General features: G+C 43.3%; 1 protein-coding gene across 10 annotated transcripts in view; it reads right to left on the reverse strand.

Annotated features, from left to right (window-relative positions):
* LOC146202293 (phosphatidylinositol 3,4,5-trisphosphate 3-phosphatase and dual-specificity protein phosphatase PTEN-like) overlaps positions 1–21,303 on the reverse strand; it is a 132,522-nt gene extending 111,219 nt beyond the window's left edge. For 3 of the 10 annotated variants that reach the window (XM_084588062.1, XM_084588060.1, XM_084588061.1), the window contains exons 1-4: positions 20,167–21,303; positions 16,464–16,574; positions 9,536–9,620; positions 6,254–6,298 (exon numbers count right to left, since the gene is read on the reverse strand). In XM_084588062.1, coding sequence (XP_084444188.1) covers positions 6,254–6,298; positions 9,536–9,620; positions 16,464–16,548 — 215 coding nt within the window. In that variant the 5' untranslated portion in view covers positions 16,549–16,574; positions 20,167–21,303. Of the gene's footprint in view, positions 1–6,253; positions 6,299–9,535; positions 9,621–16,463; positions 16,575–19,383; positions 19,614–19,869; positions 20,015–20,166 lie in introns of those variants that run through there. The other 7 variants (XM_084588056.1, XM_084588055.1, XM_084588059.1 and 4 more) reach the window with 7 other exon arrangements.
* Positions 21,304–23,681: the final 2,378 nt, after the last annotated feature.

Consider the following 23,681-nt stretch of genomic DNA (forward strand, 5'->3'; position numbering starts at 1 on the left):
TTGATAAACCACTTACTACTTTGACTCAGCGCACTGGCAATTTGCAGCCAGGCATCGTTTTGCACTTTTCACTGTGCGATTTCAGCTACTCGTAGTAGAGAGCCGGCCTCTGTCGAACTTTTTTTATGAGAGGCTGATAATTCCTCAGCGAAGATTCCGCACTGCACATGATCAAGCTGCGGACAGACACAATCACCGACACAACACCAATAACACCGGCGAGCCGAGACACTGCAGCAGAGTAGGAGCGTTGGATGATATGTCGCCTACTAGCTGGTTTGCGCGCGAAATTTGGGAGGACCGAAAGCCCCGCGACCGGAAAGGGAAAACCTAAACGGCTGCGCGCATTGGTCGTGCGTAACAGACGTATCTGTGCTAGTCGTAAAAGTCGCGGGTCCTCCGACATTTACGCCCACGCTGGGTGCGGACGTTATGCATCTTACGCTCAATGCGACAGCAGTCTGAACAGACACATTACGTTTTTTGCGCTTACGCTTACGATCCTTACGAACGATATGTGCGTTGCGCATGTAGTCTGAACGCGGCTTTAAGCTTATAGCTGTTTCCAGGAAGTGGAAGATGCGTCAAAGTAATCTAGGTTAAAATCAGAGTACTTCATAAAAGGATGGGGGGGGAACAATGGGAACGTAACTGCTAAATAGAGATCAGTACCTAGGAAGTGGGAAAGGAAAAACTTTTTCCAAACTGCGAGTTTTCATTACTACGCCAACCACTAGCACTAAGGAATAAATGCCAGCTAGTCCTACACTCTGTGATTACTGTGCGCCTTCTTTCATTTTCTTTTTCTCCTAACAGATGCAACTACCACCACCACCCTATCATTACAAAGAAAAAATTTTAAAACAGAGACTGCCTGTAGCAAGCAACAATCAATTAGTACTCGTAATCTGCCACTTAATTGAGACAAGGCACAGCAAAAGCAAACAAACACCACCATTTACATGGAATATTGTGCTGAAGGGTGCACAAATAAGTAATTAGGTTGTAAATGAACAATGTGCACCTTCAAACCTTCCTACCCCCTTCTTCCTTGAAGCATATCTTTCGCAAAAGTTTCTTTGTCACTCATACACATTCCGAGCACTACAAGACCATGCAGCAAAAAAAAAAAAAAAAAAAAAAAAATGCAAGAAAGAAAGTAAGGAAGCTTAGCAAGCAAGCAAAATTTCCCTTTCCTCTTTGCTTTCAGGAAGAAGCACAGAGCAACTCAGATACCAAAGTCACAGCTCTACGCTGTCAGGTACTTTGTTGTTGTTTCTCCCACCAGCTGGCATATTTATTTAGCGCTCTGCTACCTCAAGTCATCACATTTGAGTGCATCACACTACATGTAAAACGCAATTATCAAAACTAAAAGGGCAGGAGCACAGCAGTACGTGCCTGTGAGCGCAGTATATTACAGTGATATGAACAAGGTAAATAATGATAAAGTGACTGGCACAGCATTCACTATGCAGAGACATTGAATTTGGGCAAGAAATTGAAATGAGTGTTCCTTCTTTTTTGCTCCAAGGAAATAACAACAAAAAGAAAGTCCTACTAGCAGACAAGAGACATCATCTACTATTCGTCCACGAATCGAAACAAAGGCAAATAAAATCTGCATGGGCTGTGTCATCACAGCCGTGCCTTGAATGCCAGTAGTAGACAAGGAGACTGGCTAGGTCAAAAGGAAGCAAAAACTTATTCTGAGTTGAATTTTCACTGCCTCTATAGGCTAAGTGTATCTAATATTTAGCAGAAATTATTTAACGGCTTGCTCATAAGAAATGTCCAAACATGGCCAAAGGTCCTTTAGGCAAAATTAGGCTTTTTAAGGTTATACCGCAACTCACTATAACGTCACTGCATTCTAAACCTGCTCAACCTTGGTATACAGTTAAACCTCGATATAACAAAGTCGTAAAAATCGGCAGTTTACTTCGTTATAAAATTTCGTATCGAAATTCCATGCCTAGCATGCGGAAACATTACCAAAGCACTTGCCAGCTGTGAGGACTTCGTTTTTATTTCCTGCGAAAGTAATCCGTGACCTTCTTTTGCGTCTGCTTAGATATCGGAGATCCTCGCACTGCGTTCATAGGCCCACAGGGATTGCATCGCTTCTTGCTGTCCTGTTAAACTCACGTAGCACCGCAGCACGTCAACTGCGTCACACACTTCACAGTTGCTTGGGGCTTCGCAGTCTTCGGCGTCAGTGTCACTCACTGCCTGGGTCCTCCTGCATGTTTCCCCGCACATCTTGCACGATGGAGTCGTCTGTCACTTCCTCGGTAGCAACAACCCAATTGTTGGCGTAGAGGAAGTCCTCCAAAGCGACATTGCCAGGAACGGCCCCATCACTTTCCCGGCATCTCCATGCTTCTTCAAGGCAGGCTTGCTCGTCTCCCTCGTCGTGTCCAAGTTCATGGGCAGCGAACGGAGCTCCTTTATTGGCCTCTGTACTGTCGCATTCAGCAGGGGCGCTCATTCCAGCCGCAATGTTCTCAAACCTGGTCTTCTGGAAACAGTTCTGAATCAAGTCCTTCGACGTCGCCTTCCAGGATGCAGCGAACACTTCCAAACCTTGAAAAATGTCCACCTCAGTGGGGCGTTTCAAGTGGAGATTGAGCAGTAGCTTGTCGATCAACCGACGATGATACGCGCACTTCACACTGTTTATTATCCCCTGGTCGAGCGGCTGAATCAGCGAAGTACAGTTTGGTGGGGAAAACTGCAGCTCGACATTTTCCACCTCCATGTAGTCGACGTGATGGGTGGAACAATTGTCCATCAAGATGGAAACACTGCAGCCGTCACGCTCCATTTCCTTGTCAAACGACCGGAGCCAGTTATGAAAAATGTCGCGGGACATCCACGCCTTCTTGTAGGAAGTGTGCTCAACTTCCGAGCGTTCTTAAAACATTGGGGCTTCTTACCTTTGCCAATCACAAGTAGCACCCGCTTGTCAGTGTCATCCATATTTACGCAAGAAAGAGCTGTGATGTGCAGCTTGCTGCTTGCCACCATGACAGCGATCCCTTTTTTGTGCTAGAGTCCGATTTGGTAGCATTTGATAAAAAAAATCCAGCTTCATCCTCACTGTACACCTCTGATGGCTGGAAACACGTCGGTATTCTTGGCATTTCCTTTTCTGGCCAAGTAGCAGCTTCAGGCGCGTCAGCCGACGTTGGCTCCCCGCAGAGCACCTGTCCGACAATTCCGTAATGGGACTTGAAACGGTGCAGCCAACCCCTGCTAGCCTTGAAGGCGTCCTTGTCAAGCAGGCGACCGAAGTCCTTTGCTTTCTGCTGCAAAATTGCCCCACATACTGGCACGCTCTGGCATCCATAAACCAGAACACAGCCTTGTCCACATCCTTGTAGGTAGCTGTCCTCAATCGCTTACGCTCAGTGCTCATGCCACACTTTGCAGAGCTGAGGATGGAGTCCTTCGCCTTCAAGATTGTCAAAAGCATACTCGGAGATATGGCGAATCGAGCCGTGAAGTCTTTCTTTTTCTCTCCTTTCGAGATGGCTTCCAGAATTGTTGCTTTTTGCTCGAGTGAAAGCGCTTTCCGCTGACAACCATTCATGGCGGCAATGCAAGCGGGAAATCAAAGCGAAGGAGAGTCATAGAGGAGAATCGGCGAACCGAGCAGAAAGCATACAAACAGCGACTGCAGCAACGCACGCGTCAAACCAAAGCGAAGAAGAGTCGGAATCGGCAAACTGAGCGGCAAGCAGCGCACAAACGAATGCGGAAGCGCCGGCCGCGCGAGAAAGGGCCAATGAGAGACGGGCATGCACGCTGACGCATCAGCCTCTACAGGCACAGAGAAGAGCTTCTTTGGATCACAGCAAAGGAGTGAGCAGAACAGGAAGAAGAGGGGAGGATACGGCGCCGCTGCTCTTTTTCATTTGTGACGAAGCAAAAAGACAGCAAGAGAGAAAGAAAAAGAAAGCAGGAGGCGGGGGCACGGATACTCAGCAGCTTATCGCTTATCTGTGGCATGTAGGGAGCGAATGCCGCGCGCCCTGGGAAGCTCGCCCACGTGGGTTACCTAAGTCTCTATTTGCCTGAAGATTTTATTGTAATGAAATTACAGGAAGATTTATTTCATTATATCGAGGCAAAATATACATGGTTTCCAACAGGCATTATGTTATGTTATGTATTCCTTGTAACTTCGTTATATTGAGGATTTCGTTATATTGAAGTTCGTTATACCGAGGTTTAACTGTACTTAGTCCAGGCAGAACTTGCGCACAACAGCAAGAGGCAATATAAACATCACTGACCACAAAATCGACTAAGGAATTCAGTAATGTGCTTCCACTTCTTTGCAGCCTAGAAACCACTCGAGAAATTTCCCACAAACTGTTCCAAACAGGGACTTTTGTTTAAAGATGCTGCCTCTATACGGCCTGGTAATGCCTAAAAGGCATTGCCCTTCCTGAATGAATCACCTCAAGCAAAGTGCATCAACAGCATTACCAGCCATATCCAGGAAAAGGCAGAAAAGGACAGTTCACTCATATCAGCAATGCAATGAAAGAAGCAAAACAAAAGGAGGGAAATCAGGAGCACATGTTGGGGAAGATAGGGCAGTGCTTCCTCACTGCTGTAACTTGTACATGCCAGATTCAAAAACGGCCTAGCATGCAGCCACTATTATGAAATGGTTGGTATGGACATGAACACTGTAATCGGCTATGTGCAGCAATGCATCAGCCTAATGTTCATAGACATAAAAGCAGTGTAAGTACTATTGCACTCAATATGACTTGCAACATCTTGCTGCATCGCTTCCCGGAAGCATGGTGGGCTCACAAGTGTAATTCTTGAAAAACAAAAGGGAAAGGATTTTGCTGTTCCAGCAGTCAGCCTTTTCCCCTGTGTCGTCGGCTCTCGGCAGTACCAGACCCTCCCTGAAAGGCAGTTTTCATCGCATCACCAGCGCCTGCATGACAATGCTTGTGTGACAATGCAATATACATATAGCAATTAACCTTGTTTGTTATCACACACAATTCTTGGGCCCATGATTGTGCAAGTCCGGCAGCACGGCAGCGTGCATTTCACACACTGCGCGACTTCACGCACTAAAAACGGACCATGCGGGCCAGGCTTTAAGCTTTCAAGGCCGAAATACACGCAGCGTTTCTTTCCACGATTTTCGCGCGTTGAAAACTGCCGCGCTAACGCGACGCCCAGCTCGAGATACATAGAACGACGAAGCGGCGCGAGCGCCGCCAGGGATGACTCAATGCGAAAGCAGATACATCAGCGAGCGGAAATAACCTCACAGTGAGGTACGAGAGAGAAGCGACGCTGTCCCTTGTGTTAAAATCGTAAAAGGGCTCATTCCAATGCTACTGTGCTAAATGTAGAAAGCCTACACAGGTCACACAAGGATTTGGCTCGCTCGAATGAACAAAGATACCTCAGAATGCCCACTTAGATACCAGCGGCACGGCTTTTTTTTTTTTTTTTTTACAGATTTCGCTTCAGGGAGAAAAAAAATACATTAAAATCCGAGAGTAGGTCGTATACTCACAAAAAAGCAACATTCTGTGCTTGATTAAGCGTTTATTTTTATGATAATCACATTTCTGCGGCCTAACTGCCGCACACCTCGTCGGCCATGGCGGCCATGTTCACAGCGGCCGCTCAAACCAGAAATGCCAGCTTTCCGCGCTCCTATTGGCTCACGTCCACAGTGGCTTCCAGTTCAAGAGGACGCCGCGCCGCCAGCGCGTCAAATATCTGGCAGGGCCAGATCGACGGTGCGCATTTTTTCTGACACCAGGCGTCGAGTGTGTGCTGTCGGGTGTAAAACGCCAGCTTGACGCGGCAAGAACGCTCCATGTATTTCGGCCTTCAGAGTATGTTCAGCAGACGATGCAGGGGATGCAGCTGACTGCCGGAGCAACCGAATCCTTTTCCACTTTGTTTTCAAGCGTGCCACTTGTCAACACCCCCATGCACTTGGTAGGCACTGCGACCACGTCAGGTGTTGCAAGGTTTCGTTAGCACCTTCAAAATGCCAAGGTCACACAAGACATCACAGCCTACAGTTAGTGGCAATGAGAAAGATGTGTTAAAATATGCATGCGTGCAGACCACACAGGTAAGTCACAATACCAAAAGTATCACCAAAAAACAAGAGGGCTATGCATGGCAGACAGAAATTAGTGTTCCTTGACAGAAGTAAGATTCATCACATCACAAAGGTCAGGGAAACACTCACAGATTGTAAATCTTGTAGTGGCCTTTGTGCTTCTTTTCGAGAAACCTGCAGAAAAGCAGAAAAATGAAATGAACAGTACAAGGCCCGTATGATCTATGAAGGCACATTGTCTACCTGAAAGCTTTGCCTGCACAGGCAAAGCACAGCTGCTTCTAGCTTACCAAATGCACTGCTCACAAAGAAAGCACAAAAATATCAGTTTTTCTTTTTTTTAATTTAACACCACCTATAGTAATTTCCCTAATGAACTTCTACTAAAAGCTCTGCAACATACTGAAGCACAATCATGACCAAAGCATTACAAGAGCTAAAGGCCTTCACAAGCATTTTTCCCTGTCAAACCCTGTTGCTTACGTCGATGCCGGTGAAATTTTCTTAGCCGTACAACAACATTCACGATTGCAACGACAGACAACGCTTACAACTCAATGCCTTATCATTCGGAACTCGACCTAGGCCATCGAAGCGGAAGAGCTGGCAACAGCCCCCAGTCCTCCCACAAAATATATTTTCTCTGATTCAAAGATAGCCATCTGCCATCTCACAGAACGAAAAATCCGCACACCAGCTGCTGGCGTCCTGCAATCTGCTCCCCCCTTGCAATCATCACATACCTCCTAAAGGGTTCCAATGCACAGCGGACACCCGGGCAACGCAGCCACTCACAAATAATCCTGAACTCTCGTCAACCAGGCAGTGGACAGCCTGCCCTCGTTTTGCAGTGTGACGGACCACCTACCACAATATTACTATGCATTATAGAAACTCCCACCAAATCTAGCCTCCCTTACTATTTCCTGACCAAAACCGAGCAGGTGGTAGGTGCTGGCTACAAACTGCCACTATGCTGTCCCTTTTCCTACTCTCCCTCATACACAGAGGGAGCAAATCTCCAAACTGTATGTTATGCCCAAGCCCCAGAGCAGACCAAAGCCCCTCTCTCAAGTGCAACTCACAACCGGAGCTATAGCTTTGCAACATGGGCTAGGCCTTGAAGGTCGTCGTAGCCCAAATGTAGATGGTAATCTAGAGCGGCCCAAGGGTTTGTCGGAATCCTGCTCATCCCCCTGCCTCTTCCCCGCTCTCACTAAGCCATTTAAGTGGCTCAAACAATATTTTACCAACCAAACAACGTAGCACACCCAATAACATTAGGAGCATAAAAGGTTGTTAAAGAGCGCACTTACAAATCAAATAATGGGGAGCCTAAAAAGCACTACACTCAGCTTTGTATGACAACCCATCATTCAATTCAGGCTGCTCATAATGCATATAAAATTTACCACATCATTAATAAACACAGACTTGTCAAATGCAATGTTGGAAGCAGCAGGACTGCACTGAAGGGCAACAGATGATGTGTAACTTAAAAAAGCGTGGTTGTAGGCCAAGTTGGTGGGACATCATAAAAATAAAACCACAGAAATAACAGTACGGAGTCTCCTTGCCTGTGTCCCGTCGTTTCCGCGGTTTTATATTTACGAGAATTAAGTGAACAGTTAGACTGTGAATGCTAAACAAACAATACTGAACTAACTGTCATAGTCTAGTGTTCCAGCTGTAAATCTTCCTAGTATTACTGATGAGCCCCCACTTGCCCAGCAACAGATGCTCTCCCAAGTGCCTGTGGCTCCAAGCAGGAATTAAGCAAATGACTAACTTACACATAACTACACTCCGTTTGGACACTTCCTTGCAGCAATAAGGTAGCTATACACCTTATCCATCATCCAGAAGCTTTCATAGATCTTAAAAATGTGTTCCTGGCGGCTAGGAAACGTGGACTTATGGTGGCACCAAAGGTTTAGGCTGCAAGTTATATCACCACCACCACTATCAACCTAGCTACGCCTACTGCAAAGCAAGGGCCTTTCCCATATATCCCTCCAATTAAGCAGTCCGCAAGCAACATGCAGCGCTAAAGCCATTGCTGATGGCTGTGCTGTGCGAGACAAGCAGGTTTGGATGCCATTTTAGTGAAAGCTAGAGCACTACCCTCTTGCTGTTCTTAATGGTGTTCTGGATATTTACTGGTCCTTTTAAGAGAAACATGAAAAATATTTCTCTGATAACATTTTCACACTGGAGTGAATACATATTAAGCAACATGTTTTGTTTTTTTTTGGTGCGCAATGTTTACCGGGAAACGTTACAATACTTCGGAGCCAGGAAGCTAGTTTGCGTTTGAAAAATTAGTCGCAACACAAGAAAAATTCTTTTTTTCCTCAAACGCTCCTGAACACAGCGATTATGTAATCGAGGAGGCTTTTATATTGGCACTGCACATGCTCCACCATGCAAGAATGTTAGCTCTGTGCACAGCAGAGCTTTCACAGTGTGGCAAGGAATCACTTAGAGAGTACACACATTGCTATAACACAGAACAGGCAAAAGCTTGGTCGCAGACATTTAAATACCTCAATAAAACATATAACGACCCAACAGCTGTGATGCAATGCTGCAGTAGCTATGCCCACGATACCTCTTGCAAGAGTTTACTGTTCAAACTGGCATGCATGTGCCAAGGCAGAGCAAGTTCAGTTTGTTGAAAACGTTCACAATCCACCACGCCATTTGAATGAACAAACGGCAGACTGTAAACATTTCCAACATAAGGTAAATACCTGCATTCACTCCAATTGTTGCAAAGTGCTTGAACTCCTAGCAATAGCCCAGAATCTACCTCTTAACAAAGTACTTATACGTAAGTAAATGCCAGAATGGGCTAGGAATGGCAATATAATGAGAAATTTGACAGCTCTGAATGTTATACTAAAATAAAATGCTGCAGCAAGATTCCATTATTATCAAAAGACCTCTTCACAAAATGACATGGCAAGAGATATTCAGTATGAAAAGCAAAAGCCAAGACTGCTGAAGAAAAAAAAATCTCTACATTAATGAACTATGCCACATAAGTAATTTCAACAGTATGACAAATAAATCTATTTTACTCAACTTTTGCTCCTAATAAGCAAGCCAGCTGAAGACATGCCAAATGAGTCCAGCTTCTTTCTTAAGGTTGATGCATTGCTAAACTTTACAAGAGAGAAAAATCGACTTGCATGTCCTTTCATTAAATTAACGCTTCACCACATTCTTATTCGCCACTTAATTCTTTGATGTTTTGTTAGAGATATTGTTCAATTATGCAAGCATAAATAAGGGTAGAATTTAAAAAGAACTTCCAACGTATGCACACAAACCAAGTGATTTAAATTTTCAATAAGCACGTAAGAACAAATAAAAAAAAAAAAACAGTGAAGCAAGACGCAGGCTTACTTCTGTACATCATCCATGTGGTTGCGGAAGACTCCTTCCAGCTTCTCAGCTGGGAAGCCCATGGCAATGATATTGTCGCTAATGTCTACCACAAAAGCTAAGTCAAGGTTGCATAACCACACAACAGCACTGGCAGAACTTCAGCCTCAGACAACACATAGAGCTCTAAAATATTATTCCAACGCCAATTTGCAAGTATTAGCACAAAGAAGTTGTGTAGAATGAATTTTCCCAGCCCAACAAAGCAACTATTAAGAACACCTTGTTAGAGCCCCGTGCTCAAGTGGAACACTCTCTTTTTCTCTATTCAGTCAAGCCCGAATAAAGAAATCTTCCGTTTCATTTCATACTCTCCAAACTCTGTGTTTCATGGTCTGCCTGTGCTTCATATATGCATGTATACAATGACAGCCAGCTTGAGAGGAAAAGTTACGTGTCCGTATCATTAACTTATAAGCTTTTTGAAGGAAACGTGCCTTTATGCCTCAAAGCTATGCTGCGGTCTGTGTAAGCCATGGCAAAGGAGTGTTCAAGGATAACTTCAACCACATGCAATTATTTAACATCAACTGTTATCTCAGCTTAAAGATATTCTTTGATCTTGTCCATACTAAAATAATGCCCCTGGAGCCATGCATCTAGCCAATAATGTTGCATTGTACTCACTGGCAGAGTACTACCATTGCTGAGCTATCGTAACAGACATGTTCACCACAGAAAGCTTTAGCGCCTGTTGGTTCAGCAGCTAATTAATGAAAGCTGATGCTGCCTATATTTTCTAAGAATAAGTGCAGCCACATATTTTCAATAGCAGGTCACAACAACTGGCATCCTGCACAAAGCAACGATCCACAGCAGTTACAAGCACACGGTGGGTTCCATTTTGTGGTGAGGTTATGATTTTGGTTATCTGGCATGCCTGCACATGCTGAAACACTGGAGTCACTTTTCTGACAACAACAGAACAATGCACAGCACTTTCTAGTTTAATACTCAGACTATTGAAAAACATTTCAGGTGGAACTTTGTTTATAGGGGCAAGACTTAAGCCAACAGCAGTATTTAGTTAACCTTTCGTCCTGTGTGACCATACGTCGCCATCCGATATTTAGTAGCAAAATCTGCGACTGAGAATAACCCCTCCAACATCTACCAGTGAACAGGTCATTTCAAACCACAGATAGTGCTCTGAACATTTGTTGCAGTAGCTCAGTAGTCAAACCACTAAGCAGTCCACTTTAAAAAAAAAAAATGAAATGAAAGTTCGACTTAAGACTCCCATCTGTGGTTCACCCAGAGAAATCTTGTAGATGAGCATGCACTCTGTTACTCACTTAAACTGATCCCTAGTGACAGGTTGTGTGGTGTAGCCTCTGCTACGCGCATTAGCACCACATTAGCATAAAGTTGTTAGCATTATGTAAAAGACCACCTGACATAGCTATACAGCCCCGCTTTAACCAGGCCATATGAATGTGCCAGTGTTGCTTAGAAGCAGCATGCTTGACTGGGGTTCCGAGGGTTCCAGCAACTTCAATTCCCATCGCAAAGGAGCAACCCAAATCAGCAGCTCCTGCAATATTATGTGGTCAGGTGGTCACAGTGGTACCCCCAACCAGTACTCCGCTATGTCATCAGCCAACTACCTACTGATAGAGACATGCTCTTAATTTTTTGCTCACAATGTTGGCAATGTCAAATTTTCCAGAAAATGAGACCTTTAACTCTTATGTAGTGCTCAGCGTAAGTTGAACTCTTGGAGAGAGAGGGGGCAGGGAAGAAATTTACTCACAACTCCCTCCCCCCCCCCCCCCCCCCACACACACACACTTTTGCAGTGCTTCTCCCACTCTTCCTCCAATCCTTCCCTCGCAACAAAGCCAAGGCATCCCCATAGCGCCACGATTACTGTGCCTTTACCTTCCTCATAAAACATTAGCAATTTCAGAGGCCTGCAATGAAAACATTAGCCTAGAACTCTTTTTTTCTCTTTTTCTTGGTCACATCCTAAAAAAAAAGCACACACAGCCAGGAAATTTGTTTTTAACAAGGAGTTGACAATTTCCTGCCCATAGTTTTTTTTTTTTTTAAGTGAACCAATCAGACCACCAATAGCTATAATAGTAGAAAATATCCTGTGCACTGGCATGATCAGAATAACTAACACAGCATTTTATTCCACAGTTTGCTTCAATTAACAAAAGCAAGGAACTGTGTGTGCCATCCTCCAGAGACGAGACATGCAGGACAGAAGCAATGTAGCCTAACTAAGCTTTAACATCTGTAGGCTCTTTTGTCACCTGCTGACCTCCACACATGGCATTATGTTTTGTTCAGTTATTAAACATGGCATCAAAAGAAAGTGAATATGGCAGGTCAATCAAGTAAAACAAAACAAAAAAAATTCCAGCATTCATGCTTGATAGAAGCAGTGCTGCCAACTGTAATTGCTACTGGGGAATATGCTCAACCTTAAGACGCCAGCACTGAGGAGTATAGAGTGCACGTGTGCCTCCAACCCTGCCCTCAAGAACAGCTATGTGCCCACAGCACTCTCCAAATATGACGTGGTGGTATAGCATGGCGCAAAACAAGACACTCACACTAAGACAATATGTCAGTGCATGCAAAAGGTATGGCACGCAGCACTGTCAAACAACCAGCTCAACATGTGATACACACAAGACTATTAGCAAAGAACTGCCTGGTGAAAACAGCCCCTGTTTGTTCTCTCTTCCAAGTCCTGACACAAGACCCACTTTTTGGGACTGTTAGAGCACAAGATTGCACGGGGTACATACACCATTGCCGCCCAATAACTGCATTCCGTGACTGTGAAGACTCGAGACATAGAATGGAGTTCTGCAAGCAACCTCGGTACACTGTACAAATGCTATTACAGTGTGCATTGACATTAAATACCAGCTAAAATGCCACAAACATTTTAGCTGCTATTTAGGCAATAAAAAAAAGCACTGCTGTGATCCTCCATGACCAAAACATGACCACATAGACTTAACTCAAACTTCCTATTTAATTCACAGCCTAGTATTGGCACATTCATTCAAACAATCTTTCCTTTCTGCCACAAAAACTGATCTTGTTTTCCAATCAAGCCAATTTTACTACTTTGCCCCACAAGAGCTTAATTAGCATGACAACACATTTCTTAAGCTTCGTTTCAATTGCGCCATGAAATTCATATTTGGCAACTACCATGCAGCTTTCAAAGTATGCAACTTTCCCTCCAATATCCCGAAGCTTCAAGCAAATAACGCCTTGTGAATAACCATAAATACGACCACTTATTATCAGTTCGCTACACATGCAAATTTAAGTACACTATTGCACTGTCCAGTTCTCAAATGTTGCGCACTGCATTCATCTTGGGATTTGGCCACACATTTCTCTTCCATATGTAGATTGTAAAATTGTAAAACTTTACAGTCTACATATTGCAGAAGTGATGTTAAAGCTTAGCTACACATCAACAGTTCAACATTTTTTGTGAATAATGCTTTTCTCTCTTAAGGTGCGATAACGAGCACATTTCATTTACAACTCAAAAAATCCCTCTTATTGATTACTCTTTCTAACCATTTCTATAGGTATGGGGCTCAAGTCAATAATGTTCTGACTAAACATACAAAAAGTCCTTGCCTGGAAATCAATACAAAATATGCTTGGCTAGAAAACTAAGACCTGAAATAAAAACAGAAGACCATAACTACTCAAATTACTTTTAAGGAAAAGAGCGCCCCAAGCACATACAAGAATGTTCCTTCAGGAAATCAAATTTATGCTATTAATTGTGAAAAGCTAGAGATATGAGTGCTCAGTCAACAATGCATTCCATCATATGCACACTTTGCACTGAATCCCACCATAAAAATTTGTCTGAATGCAAAAGTTGCAGCACAAAACAAAAGTGAGGCCTGCAAGGATGCAATGCAGTCACCTGCTACCTTAGCAACCTTTACACGTTGCAAAGTACCAGATGCCTCACTAAAGCAGCCAGAAGAGCTAGCACTGCCCAGTAAAAAAGAAGCAAGAGAACTTCTCTATACAATACAACAAAGAAAGCCATACATCCATAGCCTGCTCTTATCACCTTCTGTGCCCAATGGCCCACTCTGATAACAAGATAAGTACTGATATGGAGCAGCACCTTAAAGCGCTCCCATGCTCGTTGCTCCAATGCACCCTCACACCAAAGCACACTCAAAATGGCGTGCCGACAGTCAGGCCAGCAGGCATTCCATCTGTCACTGCCTCGAAGAGAGCTACATTCTAGGCAAGATTTGGCTCAAGAAGCCGAACTGTACCTAGGTTGCCCCAATGTTCAATCCTACATCATATTAGTAGAGTGAAGTTAAACGCAGGTGCAAAATCAAGACAATTCAAGCCAAGAGCCAATTCGACTAGACCACACAAGTCATGTTTTACAAAAACTTGAAACATGTAGTTTGATCAGAAATATGATAAAATGATCGGAAAAAAAAAAATTCATCTAAAAATTCTATAAAGAATTCCAAGCTCCTCTATCATACAGCTACTAACAACTTCACTTCAAAAACATTTCAAATGACATCATCAGGGGACATAAAGTTCCGTTGCTCTCTGTTAAAGAATTTAAGAATGCGAAACCATTTACTGCCAAAATGCTATGAAGCCATGCAAGCTTCAAACTTTCTCCTTTGGATTTGTTGCGAGTCAATCTTATAAATATGCACTCACTGCATGAAAACTAGGACACCGCATAAATTGCAGGCTGTATTTTCAGTCGATAATTTTCAACAATGCTTACTACAGAAACCAAATTCAACAGAAGATCATGTGGCTGCACACCCAACTGTTTCCTTTAATTTAACCTAACGAAACTGTTGCATGCATCCAGCAAAAGAGTGCAGAGAAAAGTAGAGTGCCGCAAGTTCTTGAACACTTTTCCAATTATACTTTTTCCAAATATCACATGTGCCATGCTGCCCCTGGAAGCAAAGATAAGCACATATTCCCACTCAGTCTTTAAATTCTGAAGATAAAATCCTCAATCTGCATGTTCTACCAAACACACTGCACACTGCATATGTAAATGAGTGAAGTTCAATGACTTCAGCATATATTCATTGTAGTACCAGTGACACACCACGCTGCCAATATTACCGAAATGTAATGCTAGGTGCAAAACAAGAAGTGAAATTAAATAACAGCCATTCACAATTAAACCACTTGAATGTATAAACACCAGCTACCAGTAGTGTATCCAGAAATATTTTTCAGGGGGGTGTTACACGCCACTGGTAGGAAAGAAATGGGTGAAAAAAAGTCTGAAAAAAAAAAAAAAAAGAGGGATGCCACACACCGAAAATTTCGGGAGGTGTTCTGACACCGAAACATCCTCCTAGCTATGCCCCTGCCAGCTACATGCCATAAACAACACTACGTAAAAAGCCAAAGTATGGTTACACTACCAATACAGCCCACAGAGCAAGAAGGCCAATGAACAACTCAAGGACCTCAAGTATCTCTCACTATGTCAACATGCTTATCAGGTAAGCCCTATACACCCTTTGGTAAAAATTTAGATCCCAAATGTTTTGCCCATAAGCCGCACAATTGGGTTCTGTAGCGTTCAAAGATGTTCTAACTCTCGGATGGGGAAGCACCAGTATTCCTCTTGCCTTTAAGTGATTTGGAATGCCAGGATGCACAATAAACCATACACCGTGTCCAAGAAGGAAACTATCTGGGGTTCCTAACTTTTGACAAAAAAGTGCACATAGTGATAGACAGTCATGTATTTTAACCCACTAAGAACAGAAGCCCATATTCAGCGAGTGCCAAATTTTAGATAGGAACTTAGCTAGCAGCCTTTCATAGAAAGCCTAAAAAAGTGTGCACATTGATGAAGAGGAGAAAAGTGAACTCATGTGAATGCTGCCATTCTCTGATATCTGCAGATGCCGAGTACATTTTAGAATTACCAGAACAGAAATTCATCCTTTCAGGAAACAATCTCGCACCTGTCTTATACTTTAAGGAAACAGCAAATTTTTTAACAACATCCTCCCCCATATAATTTGCCGTACGAAAAACCAGCCAAATAACCATCAATGAAACTTCTTAAAAAAAATATATAATAATAATACGCAGAAACAGCAGCATTAAACGGAAAAGGTAACTGCATAAATGTTCTTTCAATGGCTGAAAATAAAAGCATTAACGATGCCACATACTGCATGTATCGCACCTCCCTACAGGCATGTCACCTCTTCAATATGAGATTTTTCAAATTCCATTATAATAGAGTTGCATGCAAAGGGCCACAAAGACTGCTAAACTTATAAACTATTAAAAAACGTTTAACACTGTTGTTCCATTTGAAGCCCAAGGTCTAATGCCGACCTTACCAGATGTTCAAAACCTAAAACATTCCCACAATTCTAATGAGCACAAAACAATATGCAATCAATCGATTTTAGTCTATATTAAATTGGTGGCAATCGCAGTAGGATAACAGGATGCTCATTAAAGAAAATCAGTTCATATTAAGCAATATATTCTAAATGTTCTGAAATCATCCGCAAAAACGCTCCAAACTGTTCTAAAAAGAAACCGATCACATGGCACAGCCTTGGAAAAGCCATGAACAGCTTATGAAAAATGTCTGCTATGATTTCTCCAACCGCACTTTATTGTATGTTTTGTATACTTTTGCAATTCAGTCAACTTCCTTCCACAATCAAAGCTTAAAAACATCATTTAGAGACCGCCTATCTTTATTTAATATACCACGGTAAGCAGTTTCTGCTAAACTGGAAGAGCTACGAGGTGCTGTATCTGGCTGCTAGTTGCGTTAAATGAAGGGCACAAAGCTACAAATATAGCTGACAGGCATATAGAGACAAAACAGAAGAGAAAAGGATACAGGACAAGTCCAAGTCAAAGTCCTCATCCTGGTACCGCTTCTTGTTCTTGCTCACAACCTGTTTGATGCGTGCGGTCATGGTCATCCTAGACCAACATGAGGGGAGACTCCCTGGACAGCAGCAGGCAAGCAAGCAGAGGAACAAGAAACATCAGAAAGTAATCATGAGTAGCAACTGATAGCAGGTGAATCGGTAACTGTCACATCACAGGGTTTGCAATCGAGAAACTTGCGGCATGCACTTAAAATTCGCAGCTAATGCTGAAATTGCTCGTCCAGAAAGAACAAAACCCAAAGTTTTAAACATAGTTTATTTATTAAAATAATGTTAAAGCCACTATCAATCATCTCTCATCATGCAGATTAAGGAAAAATCTCCATTACTGTTAATAACAATTTTTTCCTGCCAAGATGTGATGCCACATAAATAGCATTAATACAAGGTTTGTTTTTCCCTTACAAACTTAATTACGAGGGGCAGAGGGGGGAAGTGCAAATTTGCAGCTGGGATTTGCAGCAATAGTAAGCTGGAATAAAAAGCAATATGTTCATTCTAAAACACTCTGGAGTGTTTTACTGCGATCGTGTCTCTGCCACCACTGGTTTTTGGTGTTGACACTGGGCTAACAACAAAAAAAAAAAAATATTCAGCAGCAGGAGCTTAAAAATAAAATGATTCATAATTGAAACTAGAAACCTCTCATTTTACTCAGTATTTAGAAATGGCACATATACTACTGAGTTTACATAGGGTTGCCTATAGACCTTTTCAAAAAGTGGCCATGGGCGCTGCTATATTGAATACTGGGCTGTGCTGCTAGCACAGGAAAAGTTGAGGATTATCTCTCCCAAACCCACCCCACAGCCAAGTCCAACTGGTTTCACCGAAGCCCGTGAAAAGGTCTATACAAACCTCACCAAGCACAGCACAGCAACCATGTGTCATTTGTTCTACATTAAGAATTCAATTCAGCTGAAAGGCAAAGACAATTTAAACAAATTACAGCAGAGCTGCAACCAACATGCACAGTTAGGTAAATAGCACATATTTATCAATTACCAGTCAAAAAAGAAAAATGACACCATTTTTTATAAATGAAGGCTTGCATCCTGCTAACGCAGTGTAACTAATGTGTCATCACTACACAAACTGCACTGTGACCATTTTAGATAAACAAACAAGCTATATAAGCCAGCAATCACTAACATTACAACCCAAACAATTTACCTGTTCAGAAAATCTGACATCAAATATACATGCACCAGTACATTTGTATGGGCATGCTAAATGGCTACCAACTCTAATCATCAAAGCAAATCCCAGATTAGCAGAAAAAAGTCAGTTGGAAAAAGATCTACCCCTCTTAAAAAAAAAAAAAAAAAAAAAAAAAAATCTTTGTGCACATCTGTTGTTGTGGTACATCTGCACATATGAGTTGAGCATCCCAAAATGATCTCAAGTCTGCAAATACTAAAAAATTCCAAGTTACAATAGGGAATGCTGCTGTCATTTTTGTTTGTGTGCAAACAAATGAGACTAAAACAAAGTGGAGCACACTAAGAAGCATGTCACATATTTCAGGCAATACTGCAAACGCGGACAAATCCTGAGAACCAATAATTCCCTATGAAACCTGAGTTTTCAAGTAGAAGCAATGAAGTGGCTTCAGTTAAAAGTGATTCGAATTTTTTAAGGTGCATGCACTATTTCGCGAAATCTAACTGGGTCTTCAGGATGCGCATGACTGCGCCTTTACTTTCCTGTAAACCAATTATTATTATATTATTCCGGTGTCCACAGCATGGCAGATACTGCGCCTTTCCTTTCCTGTAAACCAATAACTAATGAAAGCATTAGACGGGCATTTAAAAATGATAGCGATGATGGTAATTAATAACAAATACTAATAAAATAATAATCCATGATAATTAGCACTACAGCATGTCAGACCACGCCAGGATGGCGAGTGAGACGGGTCCTAGTGTTTCGGCCGAAGCGCGCGCCGTGTCCGGCGGGCCGAGTTGGAACGGGAAAGACGCCGACAACGTGAACCGTTGCCTAATGTGTGTGTATCCTAGAGCGTAACCAAATCGAAACTTAGATTTAAAAAAAAAAAACGAATAACGACCAACAGCTAAACCGAATCAAACCGTGCTTTCGCACGTCTAATTCGGTTTAACCTTGGTTGAAAACATAATTTTTGCCACAAGGTAAGAGTGCAGCAAATAAAAAAATGCCCACTGCCCTGACATTGAAAAAATGGAACATGGCATTGCCGAACAGCAACAGAAAATGCACATCAACAAGGAGCCATACATTATGACTATCTGCGCTATCAGTACTGCCAACCTTTACAGAAATGGCATGACATTACTGCTTTTCAAATGGCCCATTTGACTCCGACTATGTACTTCGAAATGCCTCTGAAATGGTTAAGTGTTCAGCAACAGAACATTTGAAAAAAGAGAAAAACATTCCTTTCAAGTAACCACAATAAATTCAAACAAGTCCATATTTAAGGCACTAGTTAGTGACCACAAAATCCGCAACAGCGATTTGCTGATAGTTAATTCCGGCAAAGAAACCGCAGCTGTTTTAAGCAGCACGAAAAGAGGAAGAGCATGGAACGAAAGGACGGAGCACCATTTTAAAACCACAAGAGCTCACAAATGAAACCACCGGCAGCAGGCGAGAGTCGCTCTCATGAAATCAAATCTCGGAGTGCATCAACGTGATCCAGCGAACACGAAAAAGACGACGTTACTGACCGAACCACGTCAATTCCGAAGCTCAAAACGGCACGTTAAATGCGCACAGCAAAATAAACGGCCGCGTGCTGCTGAACCGAAAGCTAGTGTCGAGAAGGAAGACAGCATATGCACAAGCAAGCAGTAGTAAACTGATTAGATGTATACTTACATCAGTTCAATGTTTCGGCGCCTAGCTCACTAGCCAAGTAACCTTTCCACTACCTAAAGAAACAGCACAGTCCCAGCGCGACTTCGGAACAAAAACTAAGCAAGAACACGCCCGCATCAAGAAAACGACTCCTTCATAACCACAGCAACGACCAGTTGTAGTACGTTCCTTGACTATATTTGCTCAAAAACGATGCAGCGCTGTTCAGAAGAAAAAAAAAAAATGTGCCGATAAAGATTTCTCGCCTTCACCGTAAAATAAGGCGCGACAAAGAAGAATAAAAAAAAAAAAAAAAAGGCCATGACCAGCCGACAGCTGATTGAGCAACGCCGGTTCCCGCACGACGACGGACGACGATGGAGGCGCGGCATGTCCGTTTTCGCCGCTCGTCGATACAGGCGAAAAAGAAAAAAAAAAAAAAAAAAAAGAAAGGAAGGAGGGAAATGAAGAAAAAACAAAAAAGGCACAGCTCGCAAAAAGTTCTACCTTTGGAAGCCAGCTTGGACCGCGTTTCCTTCGTACCCGACAAAAAGCATACAGGTTCCGGGCATAGGATGAGGACCAACTTCGCGAACGAATACTACTACAGCATGCGCGAATATCGGGGATCTACGGCAGACTGACATGTCGACGGACGTTCCTTTGCTTTTCATTTCGAGAAAAAAAAAAAAAAATGAGCGAAAACAATCCAATCACTTAACGCCGCACACGTCGTCCCGAACACGAGACGGCACGCGCACGCATACGCGAGCACGCACGCAGAAAACGAAGAAGCTCACTCACCTCAACGAAAGGAACCGGCGAGGGTCTCCCGACGCTGTGGTAACAGTGTCGCTCGGCGGTTGTGTCAGCTCCAAAAGGTGATCATCTTACGCTAGCGCGCAGGAGATACCTGGAACAAATGTGCCACCGGACCCAGGGCTTGTTCACGAACGGCGTCCTCGCAGAGCGGGCAGCATCGGCAGTCGCACACCGCACGGAGTCGCGAACGAGCCTCCGACCTCCGACGACGCGACCGCTCACTTCCGCGGGAGGTGGTGGTGGGGTGGGGGAAGGACTCGGAGCGGAACTCAGTGGCGGTGCTGCTCCTCAGCGTTTGCGAAAGGCGGCCGCTGAAATGCGTAGCGCGCCGATACGGCACCCGATGCGGTTTCCCCAGCGCGGACTGGCCACATTCGCTCCGTCGCAAATGAATCGTGAAGAAACGAAGACAATTCTTTTTCTTGCACCAGCGTTAAGCCTAATACTGGATGCTAGGCTAGCTATCAGCACAGAACAATGCTTTCGGGTCTTCCCATTCGCACGGGGGGCCTAGCGAACCGCGTGGTTTGTGCGGCAGGACGGGCCGCACTACCAATGGCCCGATGCCGGAGATGGGTTTTTCGCAAAGGAAAACTCACAGTACCACCTCTGCATCTACCTGCCACTAAAACCGAGTACAAATGCATGGATCACTCCGTCCGGAATCATATGCTACAACCACAGAATACCTACAAAGCTACAGCTCCTTGCTGCTCCCGCTGCCTTGCTACTACGGGAACCACGGCGTACAGTGAGGGTAACGCCAAGGTCGCTCCCGGCGCCATTTTTGTTTCTTTGGCATTCGACTTGAATGGTAATTTTTTTCCTCAAGAGAAACAGAAGCTCTTTTGATAGATTCTAATACTAATATAACGACAACACATATTCCCGCAAACAGCGGCACTTAAGTCAATGGCAGAACAGTTGACCCCGTTAAACGGTTAAACCGGACGAAAAGATCGCTGCGTTATTGATCCCATGTTGCCATGCGTGGAATGAATGGTGAAAAGCCGAAAAGCTGCACGATTTCGTAACTGGCTGTCATGCCATGGCCATGCGTTCTCCATGCTGTAGACCGAAGGTAAATCCCCAATAATTTATACAAGCAAAAAGTATCGCTCAGCTTCGTAACTGCAATGCTCACTACGTTGGACGAAATAAACCAATGCGCAGATGCGCACTTCCGGCCCCTCAAGCCCCTTTTTTTTTTTTTTTTTTTCTGCACAATTACAAACTTTTTAAGTAACGTTTTTAAAAAATGTAAAAATAAAGTATTATTGAATTAAATTAAAATTGTAAATTTTAATAAATAATACTTTATGAAAGCGAACAAAAATGCTTTTATTAAGTTTCGGTTTCGGTGTCATAAAACTAGCCCTTTTGTGCGGCTAATCTGCGAATTCGACCTACCAAGGGCCTGGCGGCGCAATGAAATGGGCTTGCAGAACAATACCGGCCATGGCGAGCGCTCTGTCTCCAGAAACTCTAGTTCTTTTTATGCGCTTTTATATCTGTTTCGTTAAAACTTACTAAGCAACACTTGACCTATCACAAAACGCGCTCACCGCACTGAGGCATCGCACAAGAATACCGTTTCTCAACCACCACCAAAATTTAAGATCGCCCCTCGTTCGAATTCACCACAGGAGATCAAGATTGTATTGAATATTACTGAATTCGAGTTCATCATGCTGCGTTCTGGTGGATATTCGGGCTGACTAGATTTTTTTTTATTTATGCTGCGGAAACAGAGGACACAATGCTACGCCCTTGTAGAGTTAATAAGCGCCCAGCTTTATATGAAACGAATCCTGATGGGTTAGACTACTTCAAATGTGTCACCCGTTTCTGAGACTCGTGTCTACAACGAATCAGAACTTCGACTGGCCCTGACTTGCTCCAGATTGAGCTATATTTTTATATTATATTTGCTCACACACCTCGCAGGCTTCAGGGTTGTCACTCTTACAGAGAGTATGCAGGCATAGTTATCAAGAGAAGCGTGACTTCAATGTCATTTAACTATGGGAAAAGCAATCATACAACGACAAAAAGGAACAGATGTTTTAGTACGCCGGCGTTTCTTTTCGTTTGAGAACTCAGTGTACGATTCCCGGCCGAGGCGGCCGCATTCAAGTGGAGCAGAAATGCAGTATGCTAGATGGTGAGATTTCGAAGAACCTCAGATAATAGAAATCAGTCATGTAGCCTTCCACTATAGCATATCCTACAGTCACTGGAAATTTTCAAAGCATCGCATTTCATCTCCGCGCACCATCGGCCCGCTGGCTTATGCGGATCACGTGACTTCGCGTCCCGCGCAGAATACGTATCTTGTGTGGCAGTTCCTCCTTTTAGATTGTTCGTCGAAGTGTCCAAGCAAGAAATTGTAAAGCAGCATGCCTGGCAGCTTTGTATTTAGGTGCGGCAACTGAGTCAGGAAAGGCGTTCTTGCAGATCATCTTTCCTGAAGGAAAATTGATCTGAAAAGGCGGTCAATGTGGGTTCACCGAATCGTCCTGGAATACTTCGTGCAGTAAAAAAAAAAAAAAAAAAAAAAAAAAAAAAAAAAAAAAAAAAAACACCTTTTGTGCGGGGTACGCGCTGGTGCACTTGTTCCACATTTTGTTCGTTTAACCGCAAAACAAGCGCAGGAAATACTCAACGCACGCATGGTGCATGCATGTGATCTTAAAAAGGTGTTTACGTTCAAGGTGCACGTAATCTGAACAGGTGTATACAGTGTGCCGCACGTGCGCAGGAACACGCTGCGTCCATTTTGCTTGCGGAATTTTGTAAAAGTTACTCTCACAGTAAGTGAAATATATAGTCAGCTGGTAACAGATACATCTATATTCAGTTGTGCAAAAATACTTACTCTGCTTGTAATATGCGTGCGGGCACATACTCTTTTATGGATCGATGTGCGCCCGCATAACTTCCTTTTCGGATTTTTATTTTTAATGTGAACGTATCTTAAATTTCTGGTGTCCTGGTTCCCAGCAGGCTGGTGGATATCAGTATATATTGTTATATCCACTAGACTGACTGGCACAAATGTCTTGTGTCAGCAAATGGCAACTTCTGACCGCAGTGTGTCAATCCCATATGAAAGCAATGTACCTTGTCCATATCGTGCTGATTTTAATGACAGATAATGAGCGAGGTTCTAGAAAATAGGCGACACGATGGTGGCGGCGATGGAACTACGTGAGTGATACCATGTAACAAATTATAAATGCAATATTCACAACTATGCGCTATGAATGAGATGATATAAAAAACTCATATTTTTCACAATAAAGTGAGCGAGACCAGAGCGTTGTTTTCCCTTTCCTTATTAAAGGCACTGCAAAATAATTTAACGCAAACGATTGCGCTGCAGCAAGGCAGCCTACTCGGCGTTCTTGGCGCGCAGCGGCGGTGATGTAAATTATACCTTGAACGGCATTGCTGTGTAGTATATTTATTCACGCTGTCTCGGCGAAAATCTTACT

This window comes from Amblyomma maculatum, chromosome 1 (assembly GCF_055883805.1).
Source record: "Amblyomma maculatum isolate TAMU_Amacu chromosome 1, ASM5588380v1, whole genome shotgun sequence".
NCBI classification, from domain to species: Eukaryota; Metazoa; Arthropoda; class Arachnida; order Ixodida; family Ixodidae; genus Amblyomma; species Amblyomma maculatum.